This window comes from Carcharhinus amblyrhynchos, chromosome 17 (assembly GCF_965287045.1).
Source record: "Carcharhinus amblyrhynchos chromosome 17, sCarAmb.v2.hapA, whole genome shotgun sequence".
Taxonomy (NCBI): Eukaryota; Metazoa; Chordata; class Chondrichthyes; order Carcharhiniformes; family Carcharhinidae; genus Carcharhinus; species Carcharhinus amblyrhynchos.
Genome location: NC_137340.1, coordinates 3027143 through 3049373, shown reverse-complemented (window position 1 = coordinate 3049373; position 22231 = coordinate 3027143). Strand labels below are relative to the sequence as shown.

General features: G+C 43.4%; 1 protein-coding gene across 1 annotated transcript in view; it reads left to right on the top strand.

The window, feature by feature from the left end:
* Window positions 1-22231, top strand: part of mypn (myopalladin) — a 208245-nt gene that overhangs the window by 64242 nt on the left and 121772 nt on the right. Inside the window, exons 3-4 of the mRNA XM_080205403.1 lie at window positions 13372-13547; window positions 21284-21335. Coding sequence (XP_080061529.1) covers window positions 13372-13547; window positions 21284-21335 — 228 coding nt within the window. The remainder of the gene's footprint in view (window positions 1-13371; window positions 13548-21283; window positions 21336-22231) is intronic.

Here is a 22231-nt window from a genome sequence, read left to right as displayed (position 1 = left end):
TTGAAGTTACAGTCAGATCAGCCATGACTTTATTGAATGAGGGAGCAGTATTGAATGGGCTGAATGACCTACTCCTGCTCCTAATTCATAAGGGTGTATGTCCGTTCATCTCCTGACAAAGCTTGATGGTGAATTTTTAGACTTTGCTTGCGTGCAGGTGCATGTGTCTTGTGAATGGGTGCTACAGTGAGTGGGTACAATTTAAATGGGTGTTGTTGTGAGTGTATTTTGGGTGCTGAGTAATATACATTTATCTATTCTTACTTAGGAGGAAACCTGCTGTCTATTCCTAACATTCACAGAAGCTATGGTTTAAAAACTTTTAAAAATCTGTCTTCAGTCAGTCGAGAGCTGGAAGAGTGGGGACCCCATGTCCCCCCTCTCCTGAACACAGGGTAGATAAGAGGGAGCCAATCAATGTGGTATACTTGGATTTACAAAAGGCATTTGATAAGGTTCCACACAAAACATTAATACACAAGATAAAGACTCATGGAGTTAGCTGTGTTATATTAGAATGGATAAAGGATTGGTTAACAGACAGGAAGGAGAGAATAGAAATAAATGAAACATTTTCAAGTTGGCAAGCTGTAACGAGTAGAGCATCACATGGTTCAGTGCTGGGGCCTCAGCCATTTACAATGTAGAAGGCAAGCAGGGAGTAATGATTCCAAGCTTGTTATCAACTTTGTTGAGTCCAAGAAGACTTTCGTTAGCATCCATCACAGTTACTCTGGTGTGTCACAAGACAAGATTCTCTGGCCTCCTGCAGCGTGATTTGACAGTGCAGCGTGTTTCTTTGCGGGGGAAGATGGTCTGCTGTTGGCTGGTGGTGGGATCTTCTGGCCCTACTGCTGTCAATGAGATTTCCATTGATTCCACCCCACTCCGTTGGGAAACCCGTGGCAGGGGTGCACCGTCAGAGGGACCAAATGATTCCGCTGGCATAAACAGCCTGAAAGTTTCAGCAAGTAATACATCCCAAAGACTTATAATAAAAGCCTATTATACTTATAAGTCTATATAAATATAATAGACTTATACTGTGACTCCAGCTGCTGCATCAAGTACTATGGGCTCTTTAGAAGTATTGCACACATTCTGTATTCCTTTTGCTCTTGGTTATTGATTTCGCACTGAGGAAGGCAGTGGTGGGTGTAGGCTTTGGCATCCTGTGACAAAACATCCTGAATTTTGCAGTTGACATTGGCTTGCGGGCTAAAGAGTTGCACATGCTTCACCAGTCTTGAGAGTAGCGGTGCCAAGATAGGTATACATATCAGCTGTGAGAGGATGATGAAAAAGATGACTCAATGGCAAAAAGGCAGTCCCATCACAATTGGAAAACAGGGCATCGAGCACCATTTCCCCAACCTGCTGGCTGCCAAAATCACAGGCTGTCTGAAACTGAGAATAAGATTGTCTTTGGACACACTGAATTGGAAGCTTGCCTTTGAGCTGTCAGTCATTGTTTAGTGTCCTCAGATCAGAGCCTATCCACTGGAGTCTGGAAGCTCTCAAGCGTCTTTTTGACCAAGCAACGTGAATTGTGATTTGAATGGTATAATGTCACAGAATGAAATGATACTACTTTCTTTCATGGGATGTGGATGTCAATAGCAAGACCAGCATTTGTACCCATCCCAAATTGCTCTTGAACTGAGTGGCTTGCTGGACCATTTTGGAAGGCAGTTAAGAGTCAACAATATTGTTGTAGGCCAGACCAGGTAAGGACAGCAGATTTCCTTCTCTAAAGGACATCAGTGAACCACATGGGTTTTTATGACAATCAACAATGGTTTCATGGTCATCATTCGACTTTGAATTACAGATTTTTATAGAGTTCATATGTCAACATTTGTCATGGTGAGATTTGAACCCCAGTTCCCAGAGCAATACCACTATTCCACCATCTTCCCATTATAATTTAGCCCATGGTGCATAGACTAAGTTTACTGGTAGATGTATTTCAGTACTAGGTAGAAACGAGAGATATTATGGTGATAGGAAAATAATTAAGTAACTCAAAGAAAAACAAGCAAACCTCTCTGCAGCAAGTGCTTCAGTCACACAGTGCCACTTTGGAACGGTTGCTGAAGGTGAAGTCCAATCCTTTTTTGAAAAAAATATCCTGCTAATTGTCTCCTGTACCTCCTGAGCTTATCCTCTGCTCCTACCCAATACTTCCCTGAAACTCGTGCTCATATATCACTTTTGTCACAAGCTGAAAAATCTGACTAACAGTGAGTGGTAACACTTGGCTGACTGCTCATAGCCAAAATTGCGTTGTGTGCACTTGTATCGCATGATGACTGATGCACCCTGTTTAAAGGATCTGACAACATTAGTGCGCATTAGTCACAAAATGGTTCCAAAGTGTCTGAACAATGCCAGGGCCAGCTCACTGTAGTGTGACCTCTCTGTATCTGTCCTCAAAAAGAGATCAAAGCTTGACTTTAATAAGTGTAAAGAAATTCTGACAACAGATTGCAATCTCGTAATCCCTTTAACTTCAGAGCAAATTAATGGATTTGTGGTCCATTCGGATCTGTGGGATACACATGGAAACTTCTCTTCAAACTTCGCAATGCTTTGGAGTAACAATCCTACAGTCTAATAGGAAGCCGAGAGATTTTTAGGATTGAAATTCCACTAAACGTAATTTTGCTCAAGCATGAAAATTAATAATTTGGACCATTTTATCAAAATATGAACCTTTTACCGAGATTATTTTAAGAACCTCATCAAAAATACCAGTAGGAATTTTACTTCAGTATAATTTTCATCCCATTGCCATTATTTACTCCTTTGGAAATAAATATGAAAATTCATTAGAACTAAGAGTCAACTGCTCCCCAAAAGCAGGAGGAAAAAACTTGCTGTTACTCCATTAAAGGTGCAGCTGGAAGTGGCCTAACAGGATGAATATTTTGTCACTCTCCTGGATTCAGCATAGTCTCTTTAATGACCTAAACAGATCAGAAACAGTGATTAAAACTGCACTTCACCTACATCCTGCTGAAAATGTTGTTAAACGGATCCAAGCTAGATGATGAAGTGCTAAACAAAGGACAGGTCTTTTCCCTTTGACAGTAGGTTTATTCACAAGATGCAGCATTGCAGATCTCTGCCTCCAAACTTTTAACCCAATGTCTACCCCATCCCACTTTATACACTTTTGAATATAACAACAAAATAATTAAGTGCTCTCAGTCCTTAACCAAACAGTGCCCACCACTTGTGTACCTTTAACAACATAATCAACCAACTTGTTATATAGTTAAGAGATTTCAGACTTTGTTGGGAACAAAGGGTATTTATTTATAAAGAGAAACTTGGTACAGGAGTTTACAGCCCTCGGCTGAGGAAACTCTGAGGAAATATTCTTAACCCTGCCACTAGGCATGTAACAAAGGGGCAAAAGATGGGAAACTACAGGCCGGTTTGCCTGACCTCAATTGTTGGTAAGATTTTAGTGTCCATTATTAAGGATGAGATTTCAGAATGCTTGGAAATGCAAGGTAAAATAAAATGAAGTCAACACAGTTTTATTAAGGGGAGATAACACCTGTCAAATCTGTTAGAATTCTTTGAGGAGGTAACGAGCAGGTTAGACAAAGGAGAGCCAGTGGATATTATCCACTTGGATTTCCAGAAGGCCTTTGACAAGGTATCACACAGGAGGCTGCTGACTAAAAGCCCATGGTGTTAGAGGCATGGGTAGATGATTGGTTGACTGGTAGAAGGCAGAATGTGGGAATAAAGATGTCCTTTTCAGGATGGCAACCCATGACTAATGGAATTCCACAGGGGTCAGTGTTCGGACCAACTTTTCACTTTATACATCAATGATCTAGATGAAGGAACTGTGGGCATTGTGGCTACATTTACAGATAATACAAAGATAGGTGGAAGGATAGGTTGTATTAAGGAGGCGGGGAGGCTGCAGAAGAACTTGGACAGGTTAGGAGAGTGGGCAAAGAAGTGGCAGATGGAATACAACATGGGAAAGCGAGAGTAGGAAGAATGGAGGCGTAGACTATTGTCTAAATGGGGAGAGAATTCAGAAATCAGAAGCACAAAGAGACTTGGGAGTCCTAGTTCAGGGTTACCTTAAGATTAACTTGCAGGTTGAGTTGGTAGTTAGGAAGGCAGATGCAATGTTAGCATTCATTTCGAGAGGATTAGAATACAAAAGCAGGGATGTACTGCTGAGGCTTTATAAGGCTCTGGTCAGACCCCACTTGGAGTATTGTGAGCAATTTTGGCCTCTGTATCCAAGGAAGGATGTACTGGCCCCGGAGAGGGTCCAGAGGAGGTTCGCAGGAATGATCCCAGGAATGAAAAGCTTGATGCATGAGGAGACTTTGAGGGTTATGGGTCTGTACTCAATGGAGTTTAGAAGGTTGGGGGGTGGGGGAGGGGATTTCATTGAAACTTACAGGAAACTGAAAGGCCTGGATAGAGTGGACGTGGGAAAGATGTTTCCATTATTTAGAGAGACTGGGATCTGAGGGCACAGCCTCAAAATAAATGGATGACCATTTAAAACCAAGATGAGGATGAATTTCTTCAGCCAGAGGGTGGTGAATTTATGGAATTCATTGCCACAGAAGGCTGTGGAGGGCAAGTCATTGAGTGCATTTGAGACAGAGATGGATAGGCTCTTGATTGATAAGAGGATCAAAGGTTATGGAGAAAAGGCTGGAGAATGGGGTTGAGAAATCTATCAGTCATGATTGAATGGCAGAGCAGACTCGATGGCCCAAATGACCTAATTCTATTCCTATATCTTATAGTCTAACACAGACTTTGGGCTTCATATTCTCAGTTGCAACAGGCAGTATCTATCTTGCTAACTGTACTGTTCTATACTGCTGTTACATTCATAGAATCCCTACTGTAGGAGGCCATTTGGCCCATCAAGTCTGCATCAACAACAATCCTACCCAGACCCTATCCCTGTAACCCCACGTATTTACCCTACTAATCCCTCTGACACTAAGGGGCAATTTAGCATGGCCAGTCAACCTAACCTGCACATCTTTGGACTGTGGGAGGAAACCCACACAGACACTGGGAGAGCGTGCAGACTCCACACAGACAGTCACCCGAGGCCGGAATTGAACCCAGGTCCCTGGCACTGTGAGGCAGCAGTGCTAACCACTCTTAGTCCCTGCTCTCGTCCATACAGACTTCAAGAACCTCGTACCCATTGCACAAATGCAAAAGGTGAGGTCTGTCAAGTGCTACTGTCATACTCTGCTCCACCATAACCCTGACCAAAGACCACATCTGAATTATTTCACCTAAGGACTGTGATTACCTCCAGGAACAAAGTGTCCAGGTAAATTTCTCCCTCCCTGGTGCATAACAGTGTTCAAAACGTAGACTCAGACTTATCAGCTGTGAAGTTTTTCAAGCTTTATACACAACAGCTGTAGCTGCTATGGATCTTTTTATTAATTCACTCATGGGATGGGGCCATTACCAGTTGGGCCAGCGTTTATTGCCCCTCCCTAATTGCCTGAACTGAGTGGCTTGTTAGGCCATCTCCAAGGGCATTTTAAGAGTGGACCACATTGCTGAAAGGCTGGAGTTACATGTAGACCAGACTATGTAAGAATAGCAGATTTCCTTCGCTAAAGGACTTTAGCGAACCAGGTGCGTTTTTACAACAATCGACAATGGTTTCATGGACATCATTAGACATTTTTAATTCCAGATTTTTTAAATTTGAATTTAAATTTCGACATTTGCCACAGCGGGATTTGAACCCCAGGGGATTACTCTGAGCCTCTGAATTACTAGTCCAGTGACAGTTTCACACTGGTGTCCATTAGACCCTGCATACCACAGATCCAGCACATCACTGCCTGCCATTTCCATCACATTTAATTTAACTAGTTAAAGTTAAAAATTTAAAATTTCACTCAATTATTATTTATGGCTATAAATTTTAAGTTTAGTTACTCATTAGTGACACCAGTAATGAAGTTACTATAATGAAGTTACTGTGAAAATATAATTTTTTCTCTCAAAGCAGCATATCCCTCACCAAATTTCCAAATTAAACACACTGTTGTAGCTTATCCTAACCATTTCTAAGTAACTGAGTGTGCAGCTACAGTTAATTTGCCACTAACATCATCAAAGGTACTGCAAGTTAGAGTTCAGTGTAAATGCAAAGCCTGACTAGATCTTAGATCAACCCTTAAAACACTTCAAATTTCCACACTCACCAAATCCCTGAGTCAAGTATTCTGTAGAAGCTGTACACCATCCAGCTATCCTCTGTGCAATATTATGACCTTAAACCAACAGACTCCAACCAGTGGAATCCAGTGGGATTTTCCCTGATTCCTACTAACTTCAATTTTGCTGTGGTCCTCGTTTTCACCTTGGCCAAATGCTCCATGATATCAAGGGCAGTCACAGGAAGTTCCAATTTTGGATAAATCCAGTCTGTCAGTAAACAGTACAAAAGCGAGCTGCCTGTATTTCTAACTTCAGGTGCTTTCGGACCTCAGCTATCCAATTTAGCCCCATTTGTGTTTTGATGTTTACTTATCAGAAAATATTATGTGTGGCTTTGTAAAACAATATTCCACCTCCAGTGTAGATGAGTGGTAAACACAACTTAACTACATGATATAATAGATGTAATTTGCCAATATTTTTGCTCTCGATATGAACCATTGCTCCCAGGTAGCATATATCAGAAACCTGTGTGGCTGGATTCCTGATGTTCACTGCTGACAGATGAGTTTTCCCATTGGAAGCACAAACACTCTTTCTAACAACATTAAAATTCTTGTCCTTGTGTTCAAATCTCTGTATGGCTTTGACCCTCCTTATCTCTTTTTGTTGCTATCTTTGCAATTTCCTCCAGCCCTACAACTCTATGGGTGGAATCTTGTGGAGACAGTTGGCATCTTGGCTGTTGGCTGGAGAGCTGCCAGCCCTGTCATTTCTTCTCAACAAGTCTCATTGAATCTCATGCCACCCAGGCGCTGAGCTGGCGAGCAGTGTGTCTTTCGCCAGAGTTGATCATGAACCCAGGCATGAATGGAAGCCCTGCCCGTTGAGAGCTGCTGGCCAATCACAGGCCGGAAACGCTTCAGTGCCACTGGGGAGGTGCTGGCAGCAGCTTGTATGACATACAGGCAAGATCTTGGATAGAAGGGGGGACCTAGACACGAGTGAGGATGGCACAGTGGGAGTCGTGGTGGAGAGGGGTCAGCAGCAAGAGCAGGGGCTAGTTTTCAGCAGCCAGGCCACACCCCCACCCCCAGCCATTCTGAACCCCCTATTTGCCATTAGGTTAATATCAGTGGCAGGATGAGGTTCTTAATTGGGCATTAATTACCCCACTGGGTTAATGCAAGCAGTGGCAGAATGAAGTAATTAGGTATTAATTGCCCACTTAAGGGCCTCAGTTGGGAATGTGGCAGGAAAGCTGCCCCCAGGCCTCTCTGCCAGGGTCCTAATTAAGGTGAAGGTGGGGAGCTAGCAGATGCCCCACTCTATTAAACACCCCTCACCACCAAACCTGTCATTGGGAAGGGCACAACATGTTGCCCTATATTTCAACTGTTTAGACCTGAAACTCTAGAATTCCCACCTTAAGTTCTCCTTGTTGAAGGTATTCCTTAAGGCCTATCCCTTTGAGCTCTTGGTCACCTATCCATATATTTCCATATTCTGTGGCTTTGTATCAGATTTTACCTGAGAATGTTTCTTGCTGTACCTTAGGATATATACTATTACGTATATACTATACGTATTAAAGATCCATCTAAATGTCATTTGTTGTAGATGTTGACTTAACAAATATTCTAATCAATTTGTTGATATATAGGGATGTCTTTTTATAATTAAAATGTAGCATTGAAAGTAGATAGGCTTGCAGATAAGTGATGGTGAAAGAAGGCCAGAATCAATTCTAATTTTTTTCAGCTACATTAAGGTACAGTGTACCTCAGCTTAAAAGGAAAGTAGGAATAGCAGTTCTGGAAAATTACATTGCTGTGAACTGGATTACATTCGGTGTATGAATAGTACTGTAAATAGCACTTATCTAGTGACACATTACAAAAATAGCAGGAACATTCAGTGAAGAGTCATGAATGAGTTGAACGTGATGTCTTGTACAAGCGTGAGTGCACAGTCATTGCTTATTCCTGTGAACAAATGCATGCTCAATGTAAAATGAGGGCATTACAGATGTTAAACTGCTGCCAAGTGAAAAACCACAGTGTAATTATTTGAGAAATTCTCACTGAATCCAAGAACTTTACAGAAGGAGACCATTGCCCTTGTAACTGGTGTCTAAATAGCTATTTTTTAACCCCATTATAAATTACTTATTCCAATCCCATGAAAATATCATTAATACAGAACTAATATTATTCTTTGTCCAAATTGATGCTTTTACTATGTATTCAAGTTATGCTTGGTTTATCACAATTAGTTCTATTGTACACATTTCAGGAATTCAACCACTTGTTACCCTTTACTATCCAGTTTGCATTAAGATAATTGAAGCCCCCATTATCTTTACTCTCTCATCCTTTCATCTTGCTGTAACACTGCACCTTTACAGAGTCCATAGAATCCCTACAATGAAGAAGGAGACCATTCAGCCCATTGAGTTTGCACCCATCAGGCTCATCAATCCACACCTCCCCCCCGCCACCCGTAACTCTATGCATTTACCATGGCCAATTCTCCTAACTTGTGCAGGTTGGGATGAAACCGGAGCATCCGGAGGAAACATACACAAACACGGGGAGAATGTGCAAACTCCACACAGACAGTGAACCATGCCAGGAATCGAACCCGGGCCTCTGGCACAGTGAGGCAGCAGTGCTAGCCATTGTGCCACCGTGCCACTTTATGGTCTGGAGTATATTAGTTCCTCTCCAATTCCATTCAATTCTTTTCCCGCACCTAGTGGTGCACTAAGGCAGACTTTCATCTCTTTCTATAGCTAGTTATTCCTGGCTCAGGTCACTAATCTGTCGCCAGAAATTTATAGCTTGATGGATGCCACTCCACATCAAGTATGGCTGACCAGGAGTCTCCCCTGCTCTTACTGCCAAGCATTGGCATGTTGGAAGGATTTACAGGTTGACATTCAACCTGTTTGGCTACGTTATAAATGCACGTTCCTTAACCATCATGTCCTGGAGTAGGACTCAATCCTGGAGCTTACACTAAGAGGCAGAAATGCAACTGACTGCGCCACGAGACCTCCTCATTAGCTCATCTAACATTACTTAATTCTAACTAAATAAATCTGGGTATGATCTTACCAGCTAGCATGATGGTTCGAACCCAGCTTCTCCCCTCTCACAGTCTTGCTGGCCCTGTTTTAACGGCAGAATCAGCCTCACATCCTGAAAATGTCCAGTACCTCTCAGATATGTCCTTTATTTTTCTATCATTAAGGAAGCACAGTCCAAAGGTGTACAGGTTAGATGGATTGGTGATGCTAAATTGCCCCATAGTGTCCCAAAGGTGTGCAGGTTAGATGGATTGGTGATGCTAAATTGCCCCATAGTGTCCCAAAGGTGTGCAGGTTAGATGGATTGGTGGTGCTAAATTGCCCCATAGTGTCCCAAAGGTGTGCAGGTTAGATGGATTGGTGGTGCTAAATTGCCCCATAGTGTCCCAAAGGTGTGCAGGTTAGATGGATTGGTGATGCTAAATTGCCCCATAGTGTCCCAAAGATGTGCAGGTTAGATGGATTGGCCATGGTAACAGTGCAAGTTTAGGGGGATAGGATGGACAGGGAGTGGGGGGGGAGGGGGGAGGTCTGGGTGGGATGATGTTTTGGCGAATCAGTCCATTCTCAACGGCCTCTTTCCGCACCGGGGGGATTCGATGGTTCTTTGTGTAGATTCACGCCAGCAGTTGAAGAAACCTCTGCCTGTAACCTGACTATCAAAACCCTTATGAGCATTGTGTTTCTGTGCTTTGCTGTGTTCCCATGTCATCATTTGTCCTGCCTTGCCTTGGATGGATGGACAGCATGCTGCAAGGTCACCTTCTTCGTTACTCAACAGTGGAAATCAGTTCCTGGAGGACTCCTACATTCTCTGCCTTTTCCTACCCCTTGGGATACCACCAGCTCCAATTTCATGTTGCATGTTAACTTTGGAACAGCTTTTGATGTGTTTTAAAGAAAGTTCAAGCTAATATGATTTGATTTGTTATTGTCACATGTATTCGTATACAGTGAAGGGTATTGTTTCTTGAACGCTATACAGACAAAGCATACTGTTCATAGAGAAGGAAAGGAGAGGGTGCAGAATGTAGTGTTACAGTCATAGCCTAGGATGTAGAGAAAGATCAGCTTAATGCAAGGTAGGTCCATTCAAAGATCTGATGGAGGCAGGGAAGAAGCTGTTCTTGAGTTGGTTGGTACGTGACCTCAGACTTTAGTGTCTTCTTCCAGACGGGAGAAGGTGGAAGAGAGAATGTCTGGGGTGCCTGGGTCCATAATTATGCTGGCTGCTTTGCCGAGGCAGCGGGGAGTGTAGACAGAGTCAATGGATGGGTGGCTGGATTGCGCGATGGACTGGGCAACATTCACAAACGTTTTTAGTTTCTTGCGGTCTATGCAGAGGAATATTTTGTTGCTGTTGCATGTTTGTTGACTGTATCACAGATAGTGTGGCTGAAGTCAAGAGTGGTCTATTGGGCTGCCTTCAGGTCTGGAGGACAGGGGATCCACAGAAAGCAGGAGTAGCTTCCAGTGGAGTGAGGAGGGAAAGGGAGAAGGAAACAGTGTCAGTGGAAATATTCAGAGTGCAGTTATCCAGCTTCAATCTTACTCAGAAACAAAGAGCTGAATTTTAACTTCCAAAAGTGATGAGTTGGAATTGTCAGAGTAAAATTCAAAGAAGTCTGAAATAGGAATGAATCCAACACGAATCTTCCCATTTCCAGTTTCAACTGAGTTTGTTTGTTTGGCATTTCTTCACATCTATATCTCTTCATAAGAGATAGTCTGTATCTTGTGTCTTCACTACGTGCCTGTCTTGATGGAGTAGCTGATAGGCAGTGTGTAAGAGGTGGGTTGTGGGAAAGTGATGTTTGTAAAGTGGTGAGTATGAGGAGGCGGTGATATAGTCAAAGTTCAGAGCAGTGATTATACGAAGAAAGGAAATGGGGACAGGAGAGTCCATTGAGTTTTATGATGAATAAGGCTGTAAAGCGGTGGGTTTTTTGGACAAGTGTAGGCCAAACAGTCTTTCCTGTCTGTGTTTTTGTATGTTCACATATTGACAATGTTATTAACATTGCTGAGTGCCTGTAATCATTCTTTATGCAATTTGAGAGCAACCAGTACATCTTGCAGTGCGTGCTGTGAACGGGCCTACTGGAAAACCTGTTCCTGATTATGTGTTGAATATAACAGGGTTGGGGATTGGGTGGGAGTGAGCATATGGTGTGGCCCCTGGGAGAAATGTGAGACAACAGCTGACACACTGTAACACGCAGAAGGAATATATAGTAAAATGGGGAAATAGGAATACTGGCCTGAACTGTTTTCTGAGGGTGTTGTGGGTGGCCTAAGCAAGCAGAATGTAGGACTTGCACCATTCTTCTTTATTCATTCGTGAGACATGGGCGTCGCTGGCTGGCCAGTATTTATCGCCCATCCTTATTTGCCTGAGGGTAGTTGAGAGTCAACCACATTGCAGCGCCTCTAGAGTCACATGTAGGCCAGACCAGTTTAGGATGGCAGATTTCTTTCCCTAAACAACACGAGTGAACCATTTGGGTTTTTCTGACAATCGACAATGAATCATAGAATTATAGAACACTACAGCACAGAAACAGGCCTTTTGGCCCTTTTTGGCTGTGCCAAACCATTTTTCTGCCTCGTCCCACTGACCTGCACCTGGACCATATCCCTCCACACCCCTCTCATCCATATACCTGTCTGAGTTTTTCTTAAATGTTAAAAGTGAGCCCGCATTTACCACTCCATTTGGCAGCCCATTCCACACTCACGCCACTCTGTGTGTGAAGACCCCCCCCCCAATATTCCCTTTAAACTTTTCCCCCTTCACCCTTAACCCATGTCCTCTATTTTTTTTCTCCCCTAGCCTCAGTGGAAAAAGCTGCTTACGTTCACTCTATCTATACCCATCATAATTTTATACACCTCTATCAAATCTCCCCTCATTCTTCTGTGCCCCAGGAAATAAAGTCCTAACCTATTCAACCTTTCTCTGTAACTCAGTTTCTGAAGTCCCAGCAACATCATTGTAAACCTTCTCTGCACTCTTTCAACCTTAGTGTTGAAATGATTCAGTTTGTCCTTCCAAAGTAGTGCACTTTGGAAGGACAAACCAAGGTAGAACATACAAGGTAAATGGTAGGACACTGAAGAGTGTAGTAGAACAGAGGGATCTGGGAGTACAGATACATTATTCCCTAAAAGTGCGTCACAGATAGATAGGGTCGTATAGAGTGCTTTTGGGATGTTGGCCTTTATAAATCAAAGTATTGAGTGTAAGAGTTGGAATGTTATGGTGAGGTTGTATAATGATGTGGAGATGCCGGCGTTGGACTGGGGTAAACACAGTAAGAAGTTTGACAACACCAGGTTTAAGTCCAAAGCTAGTGAGTGTACTATCAAATAAATTGGTTGGACTTAAACCTGGTGTTGTCAGACTTTTTACGAGGTTGTATAAGACATTGGTGAGGCTGAATTTAGAGTATTGTGTGCAGTTTTGGTCATCTAATTACAGGAAGAATATTAATAAGGTTTCTCTGTAATTCACATGAACCTATCAAGAAAGGAGTATCATGTACCTTGTTACATGTAACATTTACAAATCTAACCTTCCACTGTATTTGTAGTAAACTCTCAAGTTGCTACACAAAAATCTGAGCTTTTTTCGAGTGTCCTTGAAATGCTCCATCTTGTCTCCAGAATACTGTATCTTGCTGAATGTGTCAACATTGTTTGCTGATCCTGCATTGAAATTTGGCCAAGTAATATCACCTTATCCGTCCTTTCATATACCTACGCTGAGCACAACTCTTGAACTAAAACATGATTCAGATGCATGCAATGACACTTTGCAAAATACCTAACAAGTTTGGATTAGTGTCAGACATATCAGGGTAGACATACCCTGTCTTTAATGTCACAGAGCACATCATAACCTTAATCATAAACCCAAATTCTATCCCAAAGGCAGCAACAGTTAGAATTTCTATTTTGGTTGAATGTACTTTGCCTAAGGTGTCGTTTTGAGTGTTTAACAATTTGATTAGTATTGAGTATAAGAGTTAGGTCTTGTCTTGGAGCTGTTTCTCAAAATGGAATTTAATATTTCTTTACAGGTGGTACTGTGAGGGAAAGGAGCTCAAGAATTCACCCGATATTCAGATTGGCTCTGATGGTAATCATTACTCATTGACCATTTCCGAGGCTTTTGTGGAGGATACGGGACGCTACACTTGCTTAGCTTCAAACCCGTATGGGTCAGACACAACATCTGCAGAACTTTATATCGAAGGTAAAGGCATTAGAGAAATTCTGAAGGTTGTGGCAGCTATGGCAATGAACGTGGTGCTGGATGTAATACATTAAGATTTGGCAACTATGGTGTGTCGTATTCCAGTCTGACAGAGATTTATACACATGTTTCTCTTGGAAGGTATATTGTTGGTGGGAAAAGGAGTAATTCCTTCCTAAATCATTCAAACATAATTCCTGGCAGGTGGAATCAGTGGTGTAAACAAACACTCAGATCCTGGCCAGCCTGGTTAAGATGAGACAGGAGAGGGTACAGAAGGAAGTCTTCTCTGAATTGAGGCTTCTTGCCCTCCATCCTTGTAGTGTTTGTAGGATTGATCCTAGGAGACCACAGAGGTTCAACAAACTAAGGAACTTTACTAGGGAGATATGTTCAGTACAGGCTGCTAACCCTCTCCATAGAAACTCCACTGTGCAGAAGGAGGCCATTCAGCCCATCGAATCTGCACCGACTCTCTGAAAGAGCATCTTACTCAGGCCCACCCTATCCTGAAACCCCACACAATTACCATGGCCAATTCACCTAACCTTAACATTTTTGAACATTAAGGGGCAATTTATCATGGCCAATCGATCTAACCAACACATCTTTGGACTGTGGGAGGAAATTGGAGCACCCGGAGGAAACCCACACAGACATGGGAAGAATGTGCAAACTCCACACAGTCAGTGACCCAAGCTGGGAATCAAACCCGGATCCCTGGCACTGTGAGGCAGCAGTGCTAACCACTGTGCTGCCTGTTACTCTGCCCAGTTATCTGTGCAAATGGGTGATGTTATGCGTGCATTATCTTAAAGGGCTTTGTTCTGCTTCAATGCTGCTGGTAAAAAATCATAAATATACAACAAACATGTTGATATTTGTATACCTTCGGTAAAGTATGAGTTTCGTCAGGATACTCCCATTGATCCAGTTGGGATCAGCACTGGGGGTAAAGGAATTTGGACATCCGGTATAAGGCCCTCAAAGCTATTCAAGGGTGCTCCTGAACCTGGGAGAGATGTGTGCTCAGAGTAATCACTGGCCCGTCAGCATGGCTCCAATCCTGAGCACTATCATGGGGTTGCAGCACAGATGGATATAGCAACTTCCTTAAAGGAGCTTGTATTGATGACACAGCATTGCCATCCCTCCTTCTGTCTCTCCCTCATCCTTGCAGAAGACAAGGTGCAAAATGCAAGGGAGAGAGTGTGTACAGGAGGAGAGATGCCCCAGCTCACCATCCCATCCTTACTGTCCTGCAGGTGGCAGCATTTTATATTGTGAGGGTGGGATAGAATCAGGAAGTGGGCAATGGAGAATCAGGTGGAGAGTGTGAATTGGTATTGAATTCTCCAGCTGAAGGGATGGAGCGGACTCTCCCCCGTGCGACAACTGTCAAAACAACAGCAGCATTGGGAAGCCTCAACTCTGCAGAGACACCTGCTGTCACAGGCAAGTTCTCCTGATTTTCTCTCAAAGGAACCGTTGTGTGGAGTGGAAATCAGGCAGGCCACTGTTACTGCAACATCCCCTTGGAGAAAGGAAAGCCACAGATCCAGTAACATCATATCATTCAAAGGCACTCTCCGCCAGTGCAGATACACTCTTACTGGTGGGTACTCAGGCACCAGGTGAGGAGCACACTGTTCCTTCGTCAGGTGATATTCCTCTCACCTGAGGAAGGAACGGCACTCTGAAAGTTGGTGGTGTTTACTAGCAAATAAACCTGTTTTACTTGAACCTGATGTTGTGAGACTTCTTACTGCGTTTCCTGAGATGGGGCAGAGTCACGGACTGAGACTACAGGTCTCCGTTCAGCTCATCTGTACCAGCATGGCTCAGAGTTCTGAATACATGAGTTTCTCCACTGAGTGAGGGCTTATGCTTATGGAGAAGCATAAACTACAGCACTCAGAATGACTGCACAGTGCGCATCCAACACTCTGGAGCACTGACTGCTCAGTGACTCTGGTGGTACAAAGTTGAATCGGGTGAGTTCTAGTTGGCCCCAGCTATTGGTTGCCTCCAGCTGTCCAGAATGCCAAAGGACAGAGGCAATCACTGAGGAGGATGAAGGTGCCACTCCACACGGGGCACCATCACCCTTTTCATCAGCCTCCTTGTCTGCCTGACTGAGGGACAATGTAGTTGGACTCTGAGACAGAGGCTTCCCCTGCATTAACACCAGTGCTACAGCAGCCTCCAGAGGTGCCCGCACTGCCATTGGCATCTCCACGGTGAAGACAACTGCCGCGGGCATCTGAAGAGCAAGCAGACACACGTGACCAGGCTCCCTGCCCATCAAGGGGAGCCCTGCTGGTTAACAATAAAGGTCACCATGTCAGTTATTACATTGAGTGGCTCACTTTGTGACTGTATAAACTTTTATATATTAATTCACTGGAGATGTTCAGCCATGATCCCAGCATGTGAGCTTTCATTCTTTATCTGTGACAGTCCCAGAGCCCCAGCTCCTCCCACCACCACCGGAATTCCGCTAAGATCCACCATGAGAAAGGGTTATCCCAGCTAAAACTGGGAAATGAGGGATATCCCAGTCAAAATTGAGAAATGGGAATATCCCAGCCAAAATTGGGCAATGATAAAGGGAAGCCATGGTCAGGAACAGGATCACTGAGAACACAGGAGTGATGTTTAGCACGCATTATCGTGAAGAATGGAACTATTCAGAGTTATATGTTTAATGGACATGTTCTCACAGACAGAGTGCTGCAGCATGCAGTCCTGCTGGTTGAATATCACTCAGGTGAAACGAGCCAGAACCAAAGCAATTCAAAACCATCACCGTGACTTTAATGGTTACTGACAGGGCTTGAGAAGCAGCACTGCAAAGTCTGTCGTCTTCCTCGATGAGAACACAAATTGAGATGTTCCCCAGCCAGGCAATGTTTGCTCAAACCCGTGTCTAACTGTGAGCTTGTTTACAGTGACTGTACCCCCCCCCACACCTTCTTATTGGCCCCATGATCACTGGAGTGTCACAATCTCTATTGCCTGAATATTCACAGATCACAAGCTCACTAACTCGTCTCACCCAATGGCAAGTATTTGTGTCATGATTGAGTCCCCTTTCAGCTCCGCACTCTTTAGTGAGTCCGTCTGATTGAATGGCACGTCCATGAGGGGCTTCTCACTGTCTCACCACCTTCCTTTGCTTGAGGAGTCCTTGACCTGGCCACCAGCCCTTAACAGTCTTACAGGATGACAACTTTTCCCATTGGTGATTTTCTTTTGATAGAAACAAAAGTCCAGAGCTAAAGCTGTATTACACAATATTCCCAGAGACAACTTTCAGAATGATAGTGGTGTAATAATCACCTAAGGAGGCATACACATAATTTTGCAGGAAGAGCCACTCTGGAACAGGAGGAGGAGGCATAGGATAATGCTGAGGTACCTCGTACAGGAGGACCTGTCCCTGGTAAAGATAAAGATAAAGATAAAGGGGAGGCGGTTTAGAACGGAGTTGAGGAGGAACTTCTTCACTCAAAGGGTGGTGAATCTCTGGAATTCTCTGCCCGTTGAAGTGGTGGAGGCTGCCTCGCTAAATATTTTTAAGAAGCGGGTTGATGGGTTTTTGATAAGAGAGGGGATTAAGGGTTATGGGGAGAGGGCGGGAAAGTGGAACTGAGCCACGACAGATCAGCCATGATCTTATTGAATGGCAGGGCAGGCTCGAAGGGCTAGATGGCCTACTGCTGCTCCTATTTCTTATGTTCTTATGTTCTTATGGTACAGAATGTATATTCTGATTGAGTCAATCATGTTTCCTTGATATCTATCTTTAACTTGAGTTAGAATCCTTTTAGACCATGGTTTTCCAACTGTGTGGAAATCATTAATTTTGAAAGTGAATGTGTGGCCAATCAAAATAGCACCAAAATAATAACAGAAAATGCTGGATAAACCCAGCAGGTCTGGCGGTTTCTGTTAGAGAGAAACAGAGTTAACGGATGACATTTTCCAGACACCCCACCATTTCGTTCCTGGTAGCAGAAGCAGCACATCATTGGCCAGTGGCAGGATTGTCCAGTCCCACCGATATCAATGGGGTTTTGCATGCCCCATGCTCTGAAGTCAGGAAACGTGGGATGGGCGTGGGAGGGGTGGGGGAGGAGGGTGGCGGTTGTGGTGGCACCATTAGTGGGGCTAATAGATCCCACCAGTAAGACAAGGCAGAAAAATTTCAGTCTACGTTTCAAGTCCATGTGACTCTTCTTCTTATGAACACAAAACATTGATACTGTTTTTCTGTCTCCACAGTGGCTGCCAGACCTGCTGAGATTTTCCAGAATTTATGTTATTTCAGATTTCCATCATTTGCTGTATTTTTCTTTTAAATTAGTCCTGTTCCTGTATAAAAAGCAACGTGCCCTGTTCTGGCTTATTGGCTTCTTTTCTCACTTAATCAGGGGAATTTGCAGGCAAGAGTTGGCAGTGATTTGAGAAATGGCAGCCTAACCCCATGTCCTCTCCATATACTCTTTGCGAAGGCTGGGTCCTGCTTCAGCCACACAGCACAGTTCCGGTTAATGCTGGACATCGCATGACTACATGGGTCCATGGAAAGAGTGGCAAATCTTGGATTTTGGATCTTGGCATCGTCACAGGAAATGCGTTCACACAAGCTCTAACGTGTATATACCACTGATGGTTCACATTGCTGAATGAAAACCTGCAGCACAGACAAGTGCTGCTGCATGACACCACTCAACATGTTGATTACACTGCTTCAAGCAGTCCTGTCTGCCCAGAATCAGGATTCCGCAGACTCTGGATCTCCACATAACACCAGCAGCAGCCACCAGTACTGCCCCACCTCCACCAAGGAGAAGTGACTCTCCCTGTACTTTCTCTGCCAAACCAATTCAGAATGTGTATCTCCAGGCGAGGCCTTCTTGAAGTGGTGATGATACAGACTGCTGAAATGAGACTTAGTGTGGAAAGGACCTGCCAGGTTTGATTTCAGCCCTGGGTGACAGTCTGTGTGGAGTTTGCACATTCTCCCCATGTCTATGCGGATTTCCTCTGGCTGCTCTGATTTCCTCCCACTGTCCCAAGATGTGCAGGTGAGGCAGATTAGAAATTGACCCTTAGCGTCAGGGAGATTTGCAAGGGTTATGGGGATAGGGCCTGGGTGGCATTGTCACTGGTGCAAGCTTGATGGGCTGAATGGCCTCCCTCTGCACTGTAGGGATTCTATGATTCTATAATTCTTCTATGATCTCTTCTCTCTACCATGAGTTGCTATGCAACCAGTAGGCTTAAAACGGATGATGTCATCTGTCCTAAATCTAGTCAGTTTTGACTGAGTCTCTCTGATGTGATATGGCTGGAGTAAATTTAAAAAAGTTGAGATGCATGACCAGTTAATCTATGTAAGTAGTGTTGGTTAAGTTGTATGCAATTCATGCCTTAGTGTCTTTAAGACCGTTTGAAGCACAGAATTCACATTCAAGAATTTGCTTTAATACCTCATCCAGAGAACACTGCAGCACTCCCTCAATATCTCCATCTAGATTCTGAACTCAGACTTTGAAGAGGAGCTAAAGCCCGCAAAATGCAGAACCTTGTGGATATGTATTCATCATAACAAAATATGTACACTGCAGACATTGTGAGCTTAATGATGAGTCAGGATACAAAAGTCTGAATTTGCATACCTCGAACCTTGATGGACATGAAGTTCATTCTGTTCCTTTCTCTACACCTCCTGCCCAGATTGGAAAATTTACCCCAATGTCCCTTGTCATTTTGATAATATAGTCATTTAATGATTGACTCAACTCTTACCAATTGGCCAGTCAAGTGAAATGGAAGATTAAATTGTCAGAACCGTTGCATTTTGGTGAGATTTTCCAAGGGACAGGTCATGTAATGTTACCAAACCGTTTGCACCTTCATTGTTAAGGCCTCTAAGTCGTGCTGAGTTAGTTTGTTTACTTAAGACCTCAACTTCTTTAATCGGCTCAATTTGAAATCCAGACAAATTTGCTGAATTGATAGGCCTCTGAAACAAAATCTACATCCCATATAAATAAATGCAGCAAAGACCAAAACTGGCAGAACAAGATTTCTACAAGCCTGGCGGTCTTTGGGGTTAACAGTTTGACTGCTTTTGGAAACATTTGGAAAAACAGCTTGGACATAAATAAATACAATTTATTGCAGGAGTTAAAAAAAGGAATGTCAGAAAGATTAACATGTTGGACAATAAGCAAGAATACATTCAAGGTAAAATGAAAAATGCTAGGAATGCACAGTGTCAGTTAACGTCTGTATATTGAACAAGGTTTTAGATGTGATCATTTTTAGATAGTATTAGTGGGTAAGTTCAGAGATGCTTCATTCTTGTCAGTGAATAAAGGTCTGAGAATTGGGATTGTCACATCTTCCCTCGACACAAATAAAACCCACTATTAACATTTGAGGGTGACCATTGACCAAACATTGAACTGGACTAGCCATATAATTACTGTGGCTACCAGAGTAAGTCAAAAGCTAGGAATCCTGCACGAGTAATTCACATTCTGACTACCCAAAGACTGTCCACCATCTACAAGGCACAAGTCAGAGTGTAATGGAATACTCTCCACTTGCCTGGATGTGAGTCACTCCAACAACACCTGAAGCTTGACACCATCCAGGCCAAAGCGGCCCACTTGATTGGGTACCTCATTCACAAACATTCAACCCTTCCCCCATTGATGCACCGCAGGAATTCATCAAAGCTCTTCGACGGCACATTCCAAACTTACAATGAGGAATTTTTTTTGGTAGTTTTAATGGATAAGTTCTGAGTTCCACACCTAAAGCCTTGTTCAATGTACGGATGTTAACTGACCTGTTGTGCATTCCCAGCATTTTTCTTTTTATCTTAAATGTATTCTTGCTTTTATCCAACTTATTCATCTTTCTGAAAGGACACAACTTGGGAATATAACCACCTGGAGGCTCCCCTCCAAGGCTGACTGGGAAAAATATCGGTGTTCCTTTACTGTCGCTGGGTTAAAATCCTGGAAATTCCACCCTAACAGCACTGTGAGTGTACCTACACAGTAAAACGTCTGACAACACCAGGACTCCAGGGGCTCAAGAAGGCAGCTCACTGCCACCTTCTCAAGGGCGGTTAGGGATGGCCAATAAACGCTGGCCTAACCAGCAACCCACAACACTTGAATGAATTAAGATACGAGTCTACCTTTTGTACTGTAGCTACATTGAATTTGTTCTTGAAAGTAAAGGAAGTTGGGAGAAATTGAATATCATGCCTGAATGTAGGGGCATTTCTCCCTGTCTACCCGAAGGTCAATCCTAGTCCAAGCATCATCCTCCTCTCTTTTTCCTTCATTCTCCAGTACCCAACTGTGGGAGCTGCCTGCCATCCATCACCACTTTGCAGGAAAAGCTTCTGGGGCACATAGTGAATGGTATTGCTTAGGGACTTTATAAAATAAGGACACAGAGGATCACTATTGATCAGGCCTCAGGCCTACGTTATAGACATGAAGGTCACTCCCCTCAACCAATTCATGTTAGCCTAGAGATGCTAATGACTTTCTGCTGCTTACATCTCTCAGCAGCTAACAGCTCTTATTTCTTTCATTTTAAATAATGTTGTTTCTATGGAATAAGTAAACCTGCATTTAGAAAATGTGTGGCAGTTTATTAAAACCAGACGTGTTAATCTTTCTCCGTTATATGTTGCACAGGACTCTCTTCCTCTGAATCTGAGCAAGACTCTGTGAACGAAGACATGACTCAGTAAGTACAATGAAGACCAGTCACACTCTGCAGTACCTGATACAATTTGTTGATCATCAGAAGACTCGAAGTACTTACAATGTTGGACCTCAAAATGGTCTCTGCAGTGGGCTACATGTAAAATGTTAGGTCAGAGTAAAGGTCCAGAATTTTACCAGCATGCTGGCCTCGATTCCGGAGCGAGTGAGGCTTACAGAATGGCATTCTCCATTGGCCTAGGGTGGGATCTGACAAGCTTGGGTGGGCAAGTTGGTAAAATTCCGGTAAAGATGTTTTTATGCTGTAATCTGTGTGAATTCCATATGTATCCTGTTATACCTTCCTTGAGAGTAGTTGATGTTGATCTTATTGGTGTAGTTTCTACCACTGCTGTTTGTTAACCAAGCAAGCATAAACCACATGTGGAATCCCCTACACTCTTCACTGAACCAGGAAGCCCTGTCTTATGTTGAGGATACCCTCCATCATGTTGCACTATCACTGTGCTAAATGGGATAGACTTCAAACAGACCTAGCAAGACTGGGCATCCATGAGGCATTGAGAGTCTTTGGCAGCAGCAGAATTGTATTCAAGCACAATCTCTGGATCCCCTGAAATCTCCTGGCATCGGATCAAAGTCAAGGAAATTCCTGCTGATTGCCACTTTCCCTGTTGTCACACACACCACCCGCCCCCCCATCCATCAGCTGGTAAATCAATATTCTATCAGTTAAAAAAAGACTGAGGGTGACAAGGCCGTTGACTGTACTCTGAGTGGAGGGCTTCAATGTTCATCAACAAGACAGACGCGGTAGTACCATCACTGACCAAGTAGACTGAGTTCTGAGGGACATAGCTGCTACTCAGGGCCTAAAGAAGGAGAGGAGGGAACCAATAAGAGGGACAAACATACTTG